This window comes from Myxocyprinus asiaticus, chromosome 2, assembly GCF_019703515.2.
Source record: "Myxocyprinus asiaticus isolate MX2 ecotype Aquarium Trade chromosome 2, UBuf_Myxa_2, whole genome shotgun sequence".
Taxonomy (NCBI): Eukaryota; Metazoa; Chordata; class Actinopteri; order Cypriniformes; family Catostomidae; genus Myxocyprinus; species Myxocyprinus asiaticus.
Window position 1 is genome coordinate 50,844,174 of NC_059345.1, and position 17,989 is coordinate 50,862,162.

General features: G+C 37.3%; 1 protein-coding gene across 2 annotated transcripts; it reads left to right on the forward strand.

The window, feature by feature from the left end:
- Positions 1–45: 45 nt before the first annotated feature.
- Positions 46–17,756, forward strand: LOC127452202 (excitatory amino acid transporter 2-like). 2 transcript variants are annotated; one of them, XM_051717528.1, is made up of 12 exons: positions 46–313; positions 3,792–3,931; positions 5,152–5,304; positions 7,602–7,852; positions 8,039–8,171; positions 8,271–8,397; positions 8,581–8,814; positions 8,982–9,176; positions 13,424–13,558; positions 13,801–14,023; positions 15,333–15,388; positions 15,548–15,637. In XM_051717528.1, the coding sequence occupies exons 2-11, from the start codon at positions 3,802–3,804 to the stop codon at positions 15,348–15,350; spliced, it is 1,599 nt and encodes a 532-aa protein (XP_051573488.1). In that variant the 5' UTR covers positions 46–313; positions 3,792–3,801; the 3' UTR covers positions 15,351–15,388; positions 15,548–15,637. The 2 variants fall into 2 exon arrangements, with proteins under 2 accessions (XP_051573488.1, XP_051573476.1); XM_051717516.1 differs by lacking the exon at positions 15,333–15,388 and having other exon boundaries at positions 15,548–17,756.
- The last annotated feature ends 233 nt before the right edge of the window (positions 17,757–17,989 follow it).

Here is a 17,989-nt window from a genome sequence, read left to right on the forward strand (position 1 = left end):
CAGCACCTCTTCGTCCATTTCACTAGTACTAATGGTGGGATAAGACCAATTTAGAGAGAGGATTGAGATTTGAATGTTTTGTTTTTTTTTTTCCATCAGTGACTGAATACATCTTGCAAGGCAGTTTTGGTGATTGCATTAGAGCCATCACTTATTGTACTGCTGTCCATCTGGCGCTTTCTAATGACCTGCACCGGATTCCCTGATGGATAATTTATAGATCGACTTTTTAATTCAAAGCCATTTGTACAGCCCATGGCTGTATAGCAAACTGTTGTGAAGCTATTCCCTTTCAATAACTGCTCTACAACAGGTAAAATGGATTGATGAAAAGCCTCTCAGGATTTTTTCTCAGGATCTTATTGGTTGCCCTTGCAATGTTGCTGTTTTTGTTTTGGAAATTTGTAATAGCTTTAACGTAATGTGGATTTGAGCATCATGATTATGTTTAGTTGGCAACGCTATGCAATATTTGTGTGTGTGTGTGTGTGTGTGTGTGTGTGTGTGTGTGTGTGTGTGTGTGTGTGTGTGTGTGTGCGATAATAATATGGATTCTGCAGGTGTTTGCAGCAAATGCCTGTAAATTTCTTTAAAAATGTTGCTTCAGTTAATTAAATGCCTTAAATGAACTGATTTCTATAGATATCCAAGCACCAAGCTCTTAATCTATAGATAACTAACAAACTAATTTTGTCACTCACCTTAGACTTCAGGTCAATAATATTTTCGTTGTGATAGATGCAAAGGACATTGGTGATAGATTTAATGTAGCCCCTAATGAGAATGGAATCAAGCAGCCTGTTTATTCTATGCATTGCCCTTTTACTACCTGTAAGGTATCTGCAGCTTTTTTACACAATAATAGAATGTTTGGGTCTTAGCAATACATTTGTTGTGAACTGTCATCAGAACTAAGCAATTACCAATCAAATCTTTTTGGATATGTTTTAAACCATTTAAAAGAGTTGAATATGCTATTATTTACCATGTGTAACCCAAAAACTTGTTGACACCTTGACTTTTCCTACATACTCGCTGTTGTTTTGCAACGTAATTACTGCTGCTCGAATGGCTAACATACATAATGTATATACAGTCCTATACATACAAACTGTATATACTGTACATACATACTGTATATTAGTGGTCATCCTTTTGCACCATTGCTAGACAAGACATGCAACTTGGTTAATTAATACTCACTAGGACATCATAAAACATTCTGCAGGACTGTTGCATGCATGTGCTTAATTACTGCAAGCCTATAGGTTATGTAACCAAACAAGGTTAACTCTGTTGGGGAGGGAAGGCTGACTTCTAAGAACCTTTTAATCTAGAGCACACACAGTAAAGCTAAACGACTGTAATGTCATGTTACATGACATGAATACCTGTAGCAGTTGGTGGAGAGGTGGTAGAAGACAGTGAAGGTAATGACAGAATGCCAGGGGTGTTAAAAGCAACAGTATTCCTGGATTCACAGTACTGCTGATACTATATACTCAAATTTCCACATGATCAATTAAATTGTTCTTAAAGCCATTACATGGAAGTTGATGTTTGATATTATGTTTAAATCTCTAAACTAATGATTACACTCAAGTCTTCTTACCCATACAAAAAAGTGGTAACATGATTACCATATTCATGTACATGGTATTTTCATGGTACTCCAAGGTACTTAAATATCATGATACTGCCAGGCTGCTAAATGTCCAAAACCTGAGTGCTTTTTAATGCTTTCTGTTGGTGTTTTTACTATTTTAGGGCTCTATGATTTCCGGAATCGCGGAATCTAGTCATAAAAACTTTAACAATTAGCAATAAAACATGGAATGTCACGGAATTTAACATATTTGGGATTAAATTAATGCATAAATGCAAAATTAATTAAATTAAAAATGTTATATGTCCTAGTGTGATGATTAAACCACAAAAAGCTTAGATTTGTGGTATGAATGAGCTGCATGCTTCAACAGTAAGTGAATAAGAGAAACCACTGCTTTTACACGAACCGCATCAATACCATCACGTGTGCTCTGTGTGAGAATTAATGACAAAGAGCAGAGCACTTTATTCACTGTCATGCATGAATAACATGCAGACAATATATTTATGTAATTACACCATAGCCTTTTTTGCGGTATAAAAAGCTTTCCTGGAGGTGAGAAGTGAAGCCGTCAAATAACTAGACGTGTGAAATTGAAAAAATACAACAGACATGTATTACTTCTGTATAATAAAATGTAATATTCAATGCAGTAGTAGTAATAATAATGATAATAATAATATGTCAATAATAATGACATCATATTTAAGCAATATCTCAAGCAAGAGTTTCATCACTGCTTTTATTAATACTGTAATGCTCTACTGTCTAGCACTGCATTTGACCAAATAATAATAATAATAATAATAATAATAATAATAATAATAATAATAAAAATAAAATAAAACTCAAATTTTGGGTTTTGGATTGTGTAAGGATCAGTATAGACGCTCTTCATTTAATAAAACACAATGCAATTGTATGTTGAAGAGTAATTATTCTGTTTTTATTTGATTAAAATTCTATTAATTAATTTGATTAGAAATAATTAAATTTAATTAAACTTCCGTAATTCCGAGAAAATAAAAGAGAAAACAGAATTTGGGAAAAAATCAAACAGAATTTAGAAAAAAAATCAAACGAATTTCATAGGGCCCAACTATTCTATTTAACCCATAAAACTACATATCTAAACAAGTACTCAGAAACCCATCCAGACACGCCTTTTGGTATTGTTCAGTTAGAAGTGTGCATCAGATTTCTACATTGATTGCATCTGTAAAATCAATGTAGATAAAAACTAGGCTTGGGATCGATGCCTTTTTCACCCATCAGATATAAATAGGACTGCTCATTTCACAATAGTCTTTGTCTCTTCAGACATATTTCTCAACACAGCTTTGGTAAAGAGTGAGCAACAGGGTAAATTAGAGGAGACAGCACAATGGACGCATCTGGCAGATGACATGGCGCGTTCTTAAATTCTAAACAATTATTTATTTTCTACAAAGGCACGAACACACCGCCAACGCTCAATGTCAAAATTCTGAAGTGCCACGGAACGTAACTCATAGTTTTTCATTAAATGCAACCCAAATCATTATCAAAGGGCAGATTATTTACTCTAGTATAACTGGATGGTATGTTGCTTATATGTATCTTTCATAGAATCTACATAATGTATTTTTAGCAACAAGTATGTCTTTTTGTGGTTTGACAGCTTGAATAAAAGATCTATTCAAGGCTACATACAGAGAAATTGCATAATAAATGTCACCATTTCGAAACGTTCAGTTTGCACAGTTACACCAGTTTCACTAACCCACAAACTCATCAACGTCACATTGTTGATTCTTGAAGAAGTACAAAAACATTTGTAACTTTGGACTGCCATCTACGATGCTTCAGCTCATCCTGTGTGTGTGTGTGTGTGTGTGTTTGTGTGAATGTGTGTGTGTGTGTGTGATTGTGACCGGCTTCAGTAAATGGTATATCACCCTCTTGTGGTCTCCCAACGCCATTACAGTAGACTGTTAAACAGGGGCCAACTGAGTGAATTGGAAAGCACGCAAATTGGGCTTCTAATTTAAATGTCAGCTACTTTTAATATATCAAATTATCATATCCATAAAATAACGTGCTGATCAATACCAATAATATCAGTACCATATACTGTATTGGTGATACTCAATCAGATCTTTTATATTTACACAACTCATGCTCCACTATTTTTCCCCTCCAGTGGCAACAAAATGCAGAGGCAAGTGGAGGTCAAAATGCATGAGAATCATTTGGATCCCCTTCCATCACCTGAGGAACCCATGTGTGGAGGCATTTGTGACAAACTCATGAAAAACATGCTACTAACAGTCACAATTCTTGGCAAGTTACCTTAGTGTGTGTCTGTCTGTGTGTGTGAGACATCTACACATTTAAACACGCTATAGTTTGTGCTACACTAGGAGAATGTTACTCCTAGGAGAAAATTTGCTAATGAAAAAGCATTAATTAGTGGCTATGGTAAAATATGCATGGATATAATTAATTTAATTACACAAAAACTTTTACATGTTACATTTGTCAGCAATATGAGAATGAAACATGATGGTTCCAAGCTAACCAAGCTAACAGCAAGCATTTTGTTTTCAGTCAGATGCTTATTGCAGTATTAATGCATGTTTGCAAAATGAGTGTTCTGTTGTATTGATTAATGTCTGATGTAATGAATATTTATGTGGAGACTTACCATGAGACAGTGGCACAAAAGAACATGCAACAAAACGTATTCGTCAATTTGTTGCTCTCTTTTATCAAATTTAAGCATTTACATTTGCATGATTTTCCATGTAATTCACATTTAACTCTCAGCAGGCAATATTTGTCGTAGACTTTTTAGCTTTTGTGACATGTGCGCCGGAAGAAATAGAGCAACATACTGTATGTAAATCAAGGTTCTATTTGCTTCTGTTATTGGCTAAGTGAGCATAAAGGCCTTAAATTGTATTTGTAATAGTAGTAAAATATATTGTTGATTTATTTATTTTACATTGACTTTTATTCAGCTGATGGTTGATCCTTTCTGACTCAAGCATCATGACCTAAAAACAAATGTCTTCATTGTGCGTATTAAGTAGAACTTGGTGATTGTTTGTTTATATTAACTTACTGTAGTGATTTGGATTGGTTATGGACCCCTAAATAATGAGTCCATACATAAATCAAAATATAAAAAGGCTTGTTGTCATCATTTCTAAGCTATATACACTAAAATATATTGGTAATTTGTTATTTCCCATGTTCTCTATCCAAAGCAAATCAAAGTACACAATTACTAGCATAGCCCCAATGAACAACCTGAAAATGCATCGCTCAAGAGCACAATGGTGATATGGGCTCTCTGTAGATTACCTAAGGCTTAGAGCATTACCCACCAAACAACGACCATTCACCAATTAAACCACATCTGTCATTATTACAGAAGAAGCAACACATCACTGCCGTTCATGTCAAAGTCAAATTTCACAACATTCAATTTTGTTTCTTGTGGCAACGATATATTTCTGTACCCAGATGTTAATTGCTATTCTCTGTCTCTACTTCAGGTGTGATCACAGGTTCAGTAGCTGGTATTCTACTGCGGTATGCATCCCCACTTCCCCCCGATGTCATTATGGTCATTGCCTTCCCTGGTGACATTCTCATGAGGATGTTAAAAATGGTGATTTTGCCTCTGATCATCTCAAGTTTGATCACAGGTACTGTTATACAATTTGCTAAACACCTCCAACAATAAGAGCAACACAAAACAATAATACTACTTTTTTCTCTGCTTAAGTACATTATATATGCTGGTAAACCTTTAAAATAAATATAGCTACAAACAGCAATACGAAAAAGCAGAAAATAAAAAATGCAGTTAAATAAATTTAGCTACATAAATAACCTGCATCTAAAGTTTGATTGCTTCTCAGCGGGATAAAAATATGGAAGAAAACCAACAACAATAATTTTCTAATGACTTGTCCTTTTAACTATTCTCTAGCAATTCAGTGAGAAGTATTTTCCAAAAAGGATGCCTGCAAAATTTGAGTACATTTATTATGGGAATAGTTCACCCAAAAATGAAAACTATCTCATCATTTACTCACCCTCATGCCATCCCAGATGTTTATGACTTTATTCTGCTGAACACAAACGAAGATTTTTAGAAGAATATCTCTGTCATCCATACAATGTAAGTGAATTCTAAATTTTAAAGCTCCAAAGCACATAAAGGTGCCATGAAATTAATCCGTAAGACTCCAGTGGATAAATCCATATGTCTTCAGAAGTGATATAATATGTGTGGGTAAGAAACAGTCTTTTTGTCCTATCAGTCTCCACTTTCACTTTCACTTTCAAATTCTTCTTTTGTTTTTTGGCGATTTGCATTCTTCGTGTATATCGTCACCTACTGGGCAGAGAGGAGAATTTATGGTAAAAAAGGACTTAAATATTGATCTGTTTCTCACCCATACCTATAATATAGCTTCTGAAGATATAGATTTAACCACAAGAGTCGTGTGGATTAGTTTTATGGTGTCTTTATGTGCTTTTTAGAACTTCAAATTTGTTATACCCATTCACTTGCATTGTATGGACCTACAGAGCTGAGATTTTCTTCTAAAAATCTTCGTTTGTGTTCAGCAGAAGAAAGAAAGTCATACACATCTGGGATGGCAAGAGGGTGAGCAAATGATAAGATAGTTTTCATTTTTTGGGTGAAATATCCCTTTAAAGTGGTTCATAAGAAGATTTTAATAACAGTTTCTAAGAAGATCATATTTATAATGCATTATAAATGCATTGTAATGGATTCATAATGTCTCATAAAACACCTAATAATATGTTACAAATTCTATTTAATAATTGTACAGTTATAATACTTGATAATACTATACCTATACCTATTCAAAGATAAACTTTAAAGAGTATTATGCATTTGACATGCAATTTTAACCACATAAAATTTAATGTAATATACAGGAGTTATTGTGTTAGTGCTGTCATGCAAAAGCAGCATAGTGTCAACAGTCATAAGGCTTTATGCTGTGATTATATGCCTTAAAAGTGGTATTGGCCAGCTTTAAGTGAAGTTACAAAAGCTGTCTTATAAACAGCCTAACATAAATTTGTGACATACAATACAAGTCAAGCTTATAAGTTATATAAAAAAGGCACAGAATACAATATATTTTGAGACATCAAGAAATTTCTCATGTTTCCCAACTGGGTGTATTTTAAGTAAAACATAGACATTAGACCTGATGAAAATATATAATAAGACTTGCAAATAGATGAAAGTATACAAGTATTTTACAAGCTTGACTTGTAATATTTATTACCTCTTAAAATATCTTATGAATGTTTATAAGACATTGCTTTTGTCATTTTACTTAAAGCATACCTAATATATATAATACAAATATGTATAATACATTAGAACTTCTGCAGATAAAATTTGTTGTTGGCCATGTTATAATGCATTATACACTAAGGTATAGCTATGAATTGGTAAGTATTATAATGTGTTATGATAGCGGTTAAAACTATTTATGAGAATTTATAAGATAGTATAAGGTGTATTATGAGACATTACAAATGCATTATAATGCATTTATAATGTATTTGCAATGCATTATAAATATTGGCTTCTAGAAAGTACCAAGATTTGTAAAGATTCAAGTAAAAAACAAGCAAATGACACACATGTCATGGGTTTTAGATGCAAAATTATTATTTTAATCCCATAATTTAGATTAATAATAATAATAATAATGATAAAGAACAGAAATAACTTGCATGCAAAGTTTGGTAATTTTTCAACATACAGTTAAAAGTTATAGTTTTTTAAAAAAAAAAGAAAGAGTGTAAAGAGGAAGAATAACTACAAAATTAAAAATGTATTTGGAGACAAATATATATGTAAAAAATACAGTGGTATTGTATGGTAATGAAATTTTTATCTATTATTTATATATTATTATTTAATTATTTATTTCTGTGTTTGTAGGGTTAGCAGGTTTGGATGCAAAGTCCAGTGGCCGCCTAGGCACAAGAGCCATGGTGTACTACATGTCTACCACTATCATCGCAGCTGTGCTTGGGGTAATCTTGGTGCTTCTCATTCACCCTGGTAACCCCAAATTGAAGGCAAACCTCGGCGAAGGGAAAAAGAATGATGAAGTGTCCAGTTTAGATGCCTTCTTTGATCTCATCCGAAATCTGTTTCCAGAGAATCTCGTACAGGCTTGCTTCCAACAGGTGTGTACGTTAGTGTTCTTTTGATTTCATGTGTTTGTATCCTCACAGGATTCAGTTCCATAACTGAGATAATGAAAATAATTTTAACCACTACAACCATAACCTGTATTTGTAAAGCACTCATTAGTCTTTCATTAATATTAAACAGAATTGTTAATAACAGGTTGTCTTTCTCTCTTTATGTAGATCCAAACTGTTACTAACAAGGTAGAAGTAGCTCCTCCACCTCCAACTCGATTTGGACGAAATGCCACCAAGGTTGCAGCAAAATATGTGGTCAAAAAATCTCTTCAATTCAAGAGTGGCATGAATGTGTTAGGTACCGTAGTAGATGTTTAACTACATAGAAAATGCTAATATATAACTATATATATAGTTATGAACCGCATGTTAACTTGGTGACAATATGTTTTTATAGGTCTCATTGGCTTCTTTGTGGCATTTGGGATTTGCATGGGAAAGATGGGAGAAAAGGCCAAGCTGATGGTTGACTTCTTCAACGTTCTAAACGAGATTGTAATGAGGCTTGTCGGCACGATCATGTGGTCAGCTTTCATCATTATTAATGACAAGAGTAAAGTTTACATGAGTTCCATTTTCCACTTTTAGTAATGTATTTGTAAGTGGGCAATCCAACTTTCTCGTCTGTCTCGTTTTATTGTCATGCAATTAATGATTATCACCAAATGCTAGTGCCCCTTAACCTGTACGTCTCTATTCTGTAACAGGTATTCCCCCATTGGAATTGCCTGTCTGATCTGCGGGAAAATTATTTCAATTAATGATCTGGAGGTGGTGGCCAGGCAGCTTGGAATGTACATGGTCACTGTCATTGTTGGACTTATCATTCACGGAGCCATTTTCCTTCCGTTAATATATTTTGTATTCGTTCGGAAAAACCCATTCACTTTCTTTATGGGAATGTTCCAGGCTTGGGTCACTGCTTTAGGAACAGCCTCTAGGTAAATAATATAATTTTTCTACTTAATCATTGCACATTGTCTTTGGACCTTTGGATTTTTTTTTAAATCATCATGTGGACATTGATTCATAGATTTAAGTGTATGTTTAGAAATTGGGTTATGAATAATAACCAGAGCTCCGATGTCTTTATATCCATCATTTGCAGTGCTGGCACATTACCTGTTACTTTTCGCTGTCTGGAGGAAAACCTGGGCATCGACAAGAGAGTGACCCGATTTGTACTACCTGTTGGAGCAACAATCAACATGGATGGTACAGCACTTTACGAGGCTGTGGCGGCGATCTTTATAGCACAGATGAATGGAATAGAACTTGATCCTGGACAAATTGCAACAGTTAGGTAAGCCCAAACATCCAGATACTTAGAATACATGTATATGAATGTGAAATACAAAAAATAAATTCTGTTGGCATGTATTTGCTGATTCACTTACCACCTGACAAAGACTAACATAAAGCAGGCAGTTGCCAAGTGGCTATATAAACCATGCTGAAAAAATAGCTTAAAGGGATAGTTCGCCCAGAAATGAAAATGCTCTCATCATTTACTCACCCTCATGCCATACCAGATGTGTATGTGTAATAGATGTTCGTATTTAGACTCTGTCCATCAAATACTGAAACGTAGCCGGGGGCCCCAAACAAACCGAACGGAAGGGTCACAAATTGTTGTAATCCAAACGGTGTGGAGAAGGCCGTTTTCTCACTGGACATCTGCGTTAAAGGGATCTGCCAATAACCATTTGTTAAGTCCAGTGTAGAGTAAAAGTGAGCCGTGCCCAACCGATCAAGCAGTTCATCAATACTAGGCATTGGATACATGTCAAATTTCAACACCGCATTGACTTTAATCCACACAGAACCGGACTGAGCCATCGCTCTTAGGTACCAGAACCATCAGGCTAGCCCAATCACTGTGGGATACTTCTATTACCCCCATATCGAGCGTGGCCTTTAATTCTTCCTGAACTTCCTGTTTCTTGTGCTCGGGTAAGCGGTAGGGACGACTACGTACCACTACCCTGGGGTTTGTTTCAGTGTGGTGTTCTTTGAGGTTAGTTAGCAGCTAGCGAGAAGCAAGAACATGTCAGAATAACTTTTTTGCAATCTGGCAACCTTCGTAGGTTGTGACGGCGAGAGGTAGTCTCCACAAGGGACCGGGGTGAACTGATTGGCTATTAGACTTACCTCCAGACCGAGCTCCTCCCTCTCTGGAACTACCATCGCCAAGGATACGGGGACCACCACCCACTGTGGTTCTAGTAGGTTGAGGTGGTAAATTTGATGAGCTCTGCCCCTATCCAAACACACTACTTCATAGTCAACTTCCCCAACTCGCCATGTGACCTCAAAGGGCCCTTGACACTTCGCGAGTAATTTATAGCTCGATGTGAGCAGCGATACAAGTACAAAATGAGATCAGCACAGTACTTTATCTCCCTGTGCAAACTCCCGTAGCCAAGCTCCCGTTATTCAGCTGGGACTGACGTTCTTGAGCCTGCAGCAAATTCTCCAGTGATAGACGCCCCAGTGTGTGGAGTTTTGCTCTCAGGTCAAGAACATATTGAATTTCAGTTTTGCTTTGTGAAGGTCCCTCCTCCCAATTTTCCTTCATGACGTCTAACATGCCACAGGGCTTACGCCCATATATCAATTCAAATGGGGTAAATCCCTTGGAGGCTTACGGGACCTCTCGCACTGCAAATAACAGGGGTTCGAGCCACTTATCCCAATTATGAGCATCTTCGTGCACAAACTTTTTTAAGGTCTTCAACCAAGCTGTCCATTTTGCAGCCGGCGGGTTCACCGGCTGACATTCACGGCATGTCGCACACCATCGGCTAACATCCAAGCGAATGCCCGGCCAATAGAAATGGGCCATGAGATGGCTTAGTGTTTTCCCCTGTTCCAAATGACCCGCCATCGGACTATGATGAGCTGCCTGGAACAACATTTCCTGACAGCTCCTTGGTACTAACAACTGGGTTGTATCTTCCTTTGTTTGAGCGTCCTCAATACAACCGATCGTTTTTTATTGAGAAATACAGATATGTGAGTGCAATGCGCTGCTGAAGGCATTGATCAATTAGTTTCACTTGGTCAAATGCGTGCTTAAGAGTCTCGTCTCACATCTGCTCCAGAGGAAAATCCCCAGCGGGAATTCTCCTAAGGGCTGGGGAAGTCGAGGCTTCCCCCTCCCTTATATAATCCTGAGTAGACAGCCCGCCTCTGTCTCCATCAGTGCATTGCACACCCCACACTGTCCCACTGCATTACAGGACCCATCCACACACAATCCTTTTAACAAATAGAATAGTGCAGGATAATCGTAACTATCCCCATGCACACACCTCACCTTCACCCGATTAATTGAATCCCATGCTCCATTTTGAACCAAGCATTGATGAATAGAGGTTTGGTTACAACCTGTATCCACCAAGGCTTGGTATGTACCCCCCTAATACTCACAAGTATTTGGTACATCCCAGCTCGATCAGGGGTGGCCTGTGGAGTGTCGGGGACAATGTCCCCACCTCCATCACCGGGCACTGTTTGTGGACATGACCCAGCTCCCCGCAACTCCAACAGACCAGCCTGAACCTCACATCCACACTAATGGTGGCAGCTTCCCCCACCTGTTGAGGAAGAATGGGTAGAGCTGGGGGAGAGAGAAACAGGAAGGTTAATACACCCCCGAGGCCAGGGCACCAGAGCACCATGAGATCGATGACATGCCCGACGTCGCTGGGCACCTCAGCCAGCACCCACCATGGCAGGCGTCACGGAGCTGTTGAGCGAAGGCAAAAGGGTGGCTGATTTTGCTCAGCATCAGGGATCGAAACCGCTGGCGGTTCTCCTCTGGACTGCAGCCAACCCACTGCAGGATGGCTCTCTTCAGCTCGGTGTACCTCAGGAGGTTGTCGACTGGGAGCTGTTGGGCCGCAAGTTGGGCCTCCCTGGTCAGCAGTGGTAAGAGGTGGACTGCCCAGTGCGCCCACAGCCATTCCAGGGCTTGGGCCGTGTGCTCAAAGAGCTCCAGAAAGGTCTCTGGATCATCTTGTGCCCTCATCTTCATGAGCAACACATGGGGGTTTGCTGCTGCTGGGGTAGCGCCATGCGCCCCTCCTGAGGCACCAAGCTCTGCAATGGCCATCAATCCTCCTTTTGGCCTCGGAGGAGTGCATCGAAGTGCTGTTGCTGCTCTGCCCGCAGATCCATGAGGGCCTGGTGTTGAGCCTGTTGGATGCTGGCGAGGGATTGGAACACTTCCTCCAGCGGCGAAGATGACTCCATAGCAGTGTACTCTTCCTCCTTGTCCCGGGTCTCGGCACCAGTGTAACAGATGTCCGTATTTGGATCAAAAGGAGGAAGTGGGAGATGGCTTCAGCTAACCACGTGAGTTTATTTACACACTCTGAATTCAACAAAAAAAAAATACGCTTTTAAGCGGCCAACGTAAAACTGCTGCTTTTCAGCCAGACGGTGAAGCTTCCATAACACACACACTGTGCTCAGGTTCAGCTCTCCCTCTTTCAGAGGACTAGGCCGTCTTTTATCTCCCCCGATTCTCACTGTGAACATAGAAATGGTATTTAGCCACAATTCATCTCAAGTGGATGTGCTTACCGCTTTCTCTCTCCCCAGATGGGCGCTCGATCACGCCCTCACCTCCACAGTATGACTTTCTTTCTTCTGCTGAACACAAACAACGTTCTGCAGGTCCTCACAATGCAAGTGATGATAGTCCAAAAATCACATAAAGGCAACAAAAAAGTAATCCATAAGACTCCAATGGTTAAATTAATCTTTTCAGAAGTGATATGATAGGTGTGGGTGAGAAACAGATCAATATTTAAGTCCTTTTTTACCATCAATCCCCACTTTCACTTTCACATTCTTCTTTTGTTTTGGTCATTTGCATGCTTTGTGCATATCGCCACTGGGCAGAGAGGAGAATTTATAGTAAAAAATGACTTAAATATTTATTTGTTTCTCACCCACACCTATCATATCGCTTCTGAAGGTATGGATTTAACCACTGGAGTATTATGAATTACTTTTATGCTGCCTTTGTGCTTTTTGGACCTTCAAAATTTTGGTACCCATTCACTTGCATTGTATGGACCTACAGAGATATTTTTCAAAAAACCTTTGTTAGTGTTCTGCAGAAGAAAGTCATACACATCTGGGATGGCATGAGGGTGAGTAAATGATGAGAGAATTTTCATTTTTGGGTGAACTATCCATTTAAACCAGCCTATGCTGGTCTTAGCCAGACTGTTGTATGGTTTTAGAGGATTTTTGAGCACTTTTCAGCTGGACAGGCTGGGAGATCTGCTGGCCTTCCAGCTAAACCAACTGAAGACCAGCATGGCCAGGCTAGATCAGCTTAAAGCAGCTAAAAACAATTTTAAGATGAAAATTAATGGTTAGCACTACTACAATTTTTGGACAAAAAATAAAAATAAATTAATAATAATTTATTTTATGAATTTAAATAAATAAATAATCAGATATTATCATTTTCAAATAAGAATGGGAATCTTATGTTATCAAATCAAATTTTCATGCTGTCTTCTTCCATAGTCTTACAGCTACCCTTGCAAGTGTGGGAGCAGCCAGTATTCCCAGTGCTGGTCTGGTGACTATGCTTCTGATCTTGACTGCGGTGGGACTACCGACTTCAGACATTAGTTTACTGGTAGCAGTCGACTGGCTACTGTAAGTAAAGCCCACCTCTTCTTTTTAATGCTGTTTCAGAGGTGCAGAGTTTTTAGCTCAAGTAATAGTTGTCAATCAAGAGCATAAATGGTCGCTAGTTTACATTTTACATCGGTAAAGTAAATTCCATGACATGTTTGCACATTTGTTTACCATGATGTACAAGCCTTAATGGCATATACAGTACATTAAAGTTGAGAGATGTGGCACCTGTCTTTGTTTCCTTTTACCTTTTCAAACAGGGATCGTTTCCGAACATCAGTCAATGTTATTGGCGATTCATATGGGGCGGGCATAGTTTATCACCTCTCCAAAGATGAGCTTGACTCATTTGATGCCCAGCAAGTGAGGCCTGAAGAAGACTTTGGGATGGTCAAGACACAATCCTATTTTGAGAATAACAGTAACCATGGTGTATATGGGTCTCGCAACTCCTGTCAACCGATCCAAGTAGATGACTGCAAGGTACATTTCACTCTCACAGACATAGAGACCTGTATGTAGATGTTTTCTTTTCATTCCCCAACATTGTATGTACATTACGATTTTTATTTTATTTTTATTTTTTTACCCTATTTGTATTATGGTCATTCCTTTTGTGAATGCATAAGATATCACAGAGATGAATCCAAATGAAGGAATAAATAAATATGATTGTATTTATTTGTTCTGGTGCTAGGTGAAATAGCAGTTTTTGTGCAGGCTTTAAAAAATGTATCCATATCCTCCTCAGTGTTTCGATATGGAAATATTTGGCATAGTATACAGAGCTGTTCTAATGCTGCCTTCACGTGCTATCGGAATTAGCGTAAATACGAGTTTCCCACTCAGAATTTGCACATGAACGAACCCTCAAGTCCAGTAATTACGACTGGAAAACTCTGAGATCATTTTGATACCAGAGTTTCCTAGATGGGAGGAATCGTAAAACTTTCAACATGGCGTAGGAGAGTACGGTTTCTGTAGTGAATGACAGGTTTTATTCATTTATCTAAATACAGCTAATTGTTAGCGCTTGCCATTTTGGTCATATTAATTTATGTATATCAGCAACCATTTGATGCATGTTGTACATTTTAACACTGCTTTTATTTGACTCAAATTCCATTAACGTCTGCAAGCTAACAGAGTAATATATATTATGGTGTCAAAATAAAAGTTCCTCAAGAAATATGTATGACTGAACCTGCCGTTGTCCATGTTTCCTGTTCTTTCCAACATAAAGCACTTGAACGCAACGTACTCGTAATTACCACTTCAGAAGTGGGACGTAGGATAATTCCGATAGCACATGAAGGCAGCATATGTCTCAAGTTTTCACATTTTTGTATTAGTATAAAGGCCAAGCTGGCCTTGGCTGATCTCATTTGAAAAAGAAAAGTGAGACAACAGTACAGTGTTCAAATTTTTGTTTGCCGTCTTTTACAATTGGGTGACAAAGGCTGCTATTTCTATAAGCTTGACAGAAAAGTGATTGTTTTCCATCATTAAGAAAACAAATCTTTAACATTTTATCAGCAGCAGTTGTTGTTGTGATGTTTTTTATTTTTATTTTTTTACTTTATACCTCTTTTTCACTGCAATTGAGTAGAATTTTTGACCCTGTGTTTCACAGATGCATAGGTCTGTGTGGTAGCAAGCATGGAACTTTTCCTTTAAATGGAAACCCTTTAGAAGATTAGCTTTTGGGCAGAGAAGTTGGAAAATGTCAAATGAAAATATACTTATATATAATAATATATAATGGAAATTATTTTTTTCTATTTGTATTCAGTCTTTCAGCATTCTGTAAGGAACCCCGCTGCAGCTAATTAGTTGATCTGTCTTGTGGTGGGTACATTTCTGTGAATTTGGATATAAATTGTGCTGTTAAATAACAAACTACCTGGATTCTCTGCTCCAAACCGTAAACAGTTTAGTTAGCATCGGTAAATGCATTTTTACTGTGCCTTGGTCCAACAGTTAGTTGTCCCTGATAATTGCTTTCAGGTAACCTTGGCCTCAAATGGCTCCCCTGCGGACTTCTCACTTGTTGAGGAGGAACCATGGATACGTGGGTAACACAGCACACAGATCCAGCTCCGCCTTATCCTGAGTCCCACAAGCTTATCCTTTCGGGTGAAAACCAAAGCAAATTGTCCATTAGAAGTTACCATAAAACTTTTCACACTCACAAGCACTGATTGTTTTGGTATGATAATCTCAGTACACTTTATTCAAACAGGGAAAATAATTTAGCTTGTAGTAATTGGTGCTCTTTTGGTTCAACTGGGGTAAGGCTATAAACATTTCTGACCTTAGATTCGTAAATAAATTGAAAGGACTGTAGAAGACAGGTAAGCATGGCACCATAATTACAGGGCCTGAGTTAAGACATTATCTTCTCAATTAAATGTATACACTGCTTTGCTAAAACTCATGAATTAAATGAGTGTTAATTCTAGTCCTTGGTTTTGATTAACAATCTGAGCCCTGTTGCCTTAAAGCTACTTTATAACACAAGGTAATGTGAAGTAACAAAGTGGCTCGCCCAGCCTGGGACCCCAGACTGAACCTAGAGCACTACTAGTGGCAGGAGGAGACAAGTGCAGTTTGTTGGCTTAAGACATCTTTGACTGGCTTGGCTTAGATGGATTAACCCTTGGTGGTGGCGCTCCAGATCAGCCTCTTATAAGAGCTTACCAATGTACTTAGAGGTTCTGAAATAGTGGTTTGCCTCCAAATGCTGGCACTTATTTTTAGAGGCTGCTCGACGTAAATGATATGTCAAGAATTACACGGAGCGATCCGACATGCTATATGGCATTGAGTAGACTGGCGTTGTCTATCTGCAAAGACTGTTGGGTTATATAGAACATCTTGGGGCTATTCAGTCCTATATAGTGGACTGAATAAGGGGAAAACATTTTTCATTCATTCATGTATGAGTGTCCATGCGTGTGTTAGGGCATGTGAACTTGAATTTAATTGAAAGAAGTTTTTGTGTTTGAGTGAGGGGAATTTCCTATGTGTCCACATGATTAAGCATGTTTGTAGGTTATGTATGTATCCTGTGTACTTTGTTGAGTTGTAGATTTATGTATTTATTTGTTATATTTCAATCTTGCCTTGAAGACAAACTGCATACTGTGCAGAAAGAAGACTATATGACATTAACATCAAATGCAATCACATTTTTTATTTTATTTTTAATCATAGATTGCTAGTCTTTTATTCTCTGGGGAGCCTTCTTGGATACTCAGATATTAAGTCCAGTTGAATGGATTGTTAATATTTCTATTTTCATGCTGATAAGAGAGGCCCTCATGTTTTTTGGTGCTGAGATTGTTAGCATGTAATTCTAACCAAAAAGAGATGTCTGCAACATGTATTTGGTAGTCTCTGATTACTTTTATTGCAGCATGATTAACATTCATCTTTTGCACCAGTATCTTAAAATGTTCTTATTAAAGTGCCTCCTTGCACTTTGTGTAAATAAATACACATATATATACTGTTTCATAATTTAGATCTATTTTTCATGCAAAATAAAATGTAGAGATGATTTTCATCCATTTTTGCTAGTTGTTTTGTAAAACAGGCAAATCATGTATTTAACTCAGTATATTGTTATTTTACATGGTGATATAGATTATAACAGGTTGAATTAAGTAGCTATCACTATAGTATACTGTACATATCACATGAAAATGTGAGAAATATAAGATTGATAAGAAAAGTATATGTATATGAATCTAAACATATTTTTCACTTGCAATCCATGATGGTATTGTATTCGATTATTGTGTTTTGTTGAACATTTTTGTTAGGGATTAAGTCAAATTACTAATAATTAGGAACCAGGCTTGCTACAGATTTAAAAGTCTTGTAGAATGCAGAGAAAAGAAAGTGTAAGTAGTATTTTAAGAAATGTATACACAACCTACAGTAGTTAACTATAATATGAATGTGTGCACTATTATTGGAATCATAACTGTTCAGGCAGGGCCTAACACAACAACTTTTATGTTAGTTGTGAGTTTGATTTAGAAGTGTATGGGTGTATATTGTAAACCATCCCGCTCTTTTTATTTGTGCAACCATGTTTGGTGTTAAAGACATTGTACAATTTGCATATACCAAACTTGAATTTGTGTGCACTTTTTCAATCTGTCTTTTCCCTCTATTTTTCTATCAATATCTATAAAATGTTGTAAATAAAGGCAATGCTTCTTGTCTTAGTAGCCTGTTTTTTTTTTTCTTCCAAAGTCTTTAGGCAGTGAGTCTACATTTTTATAATGTTTCTTAATTTTTATATTTAACATGAAAAGTAAATATAAAAATGTATATGTAATATATAGATATATATATACAACCCTATATAAATATAGGTAAATATATATATATATACTCATATTTTCTTACACCAGGCTACACTAATAATTGTATAAA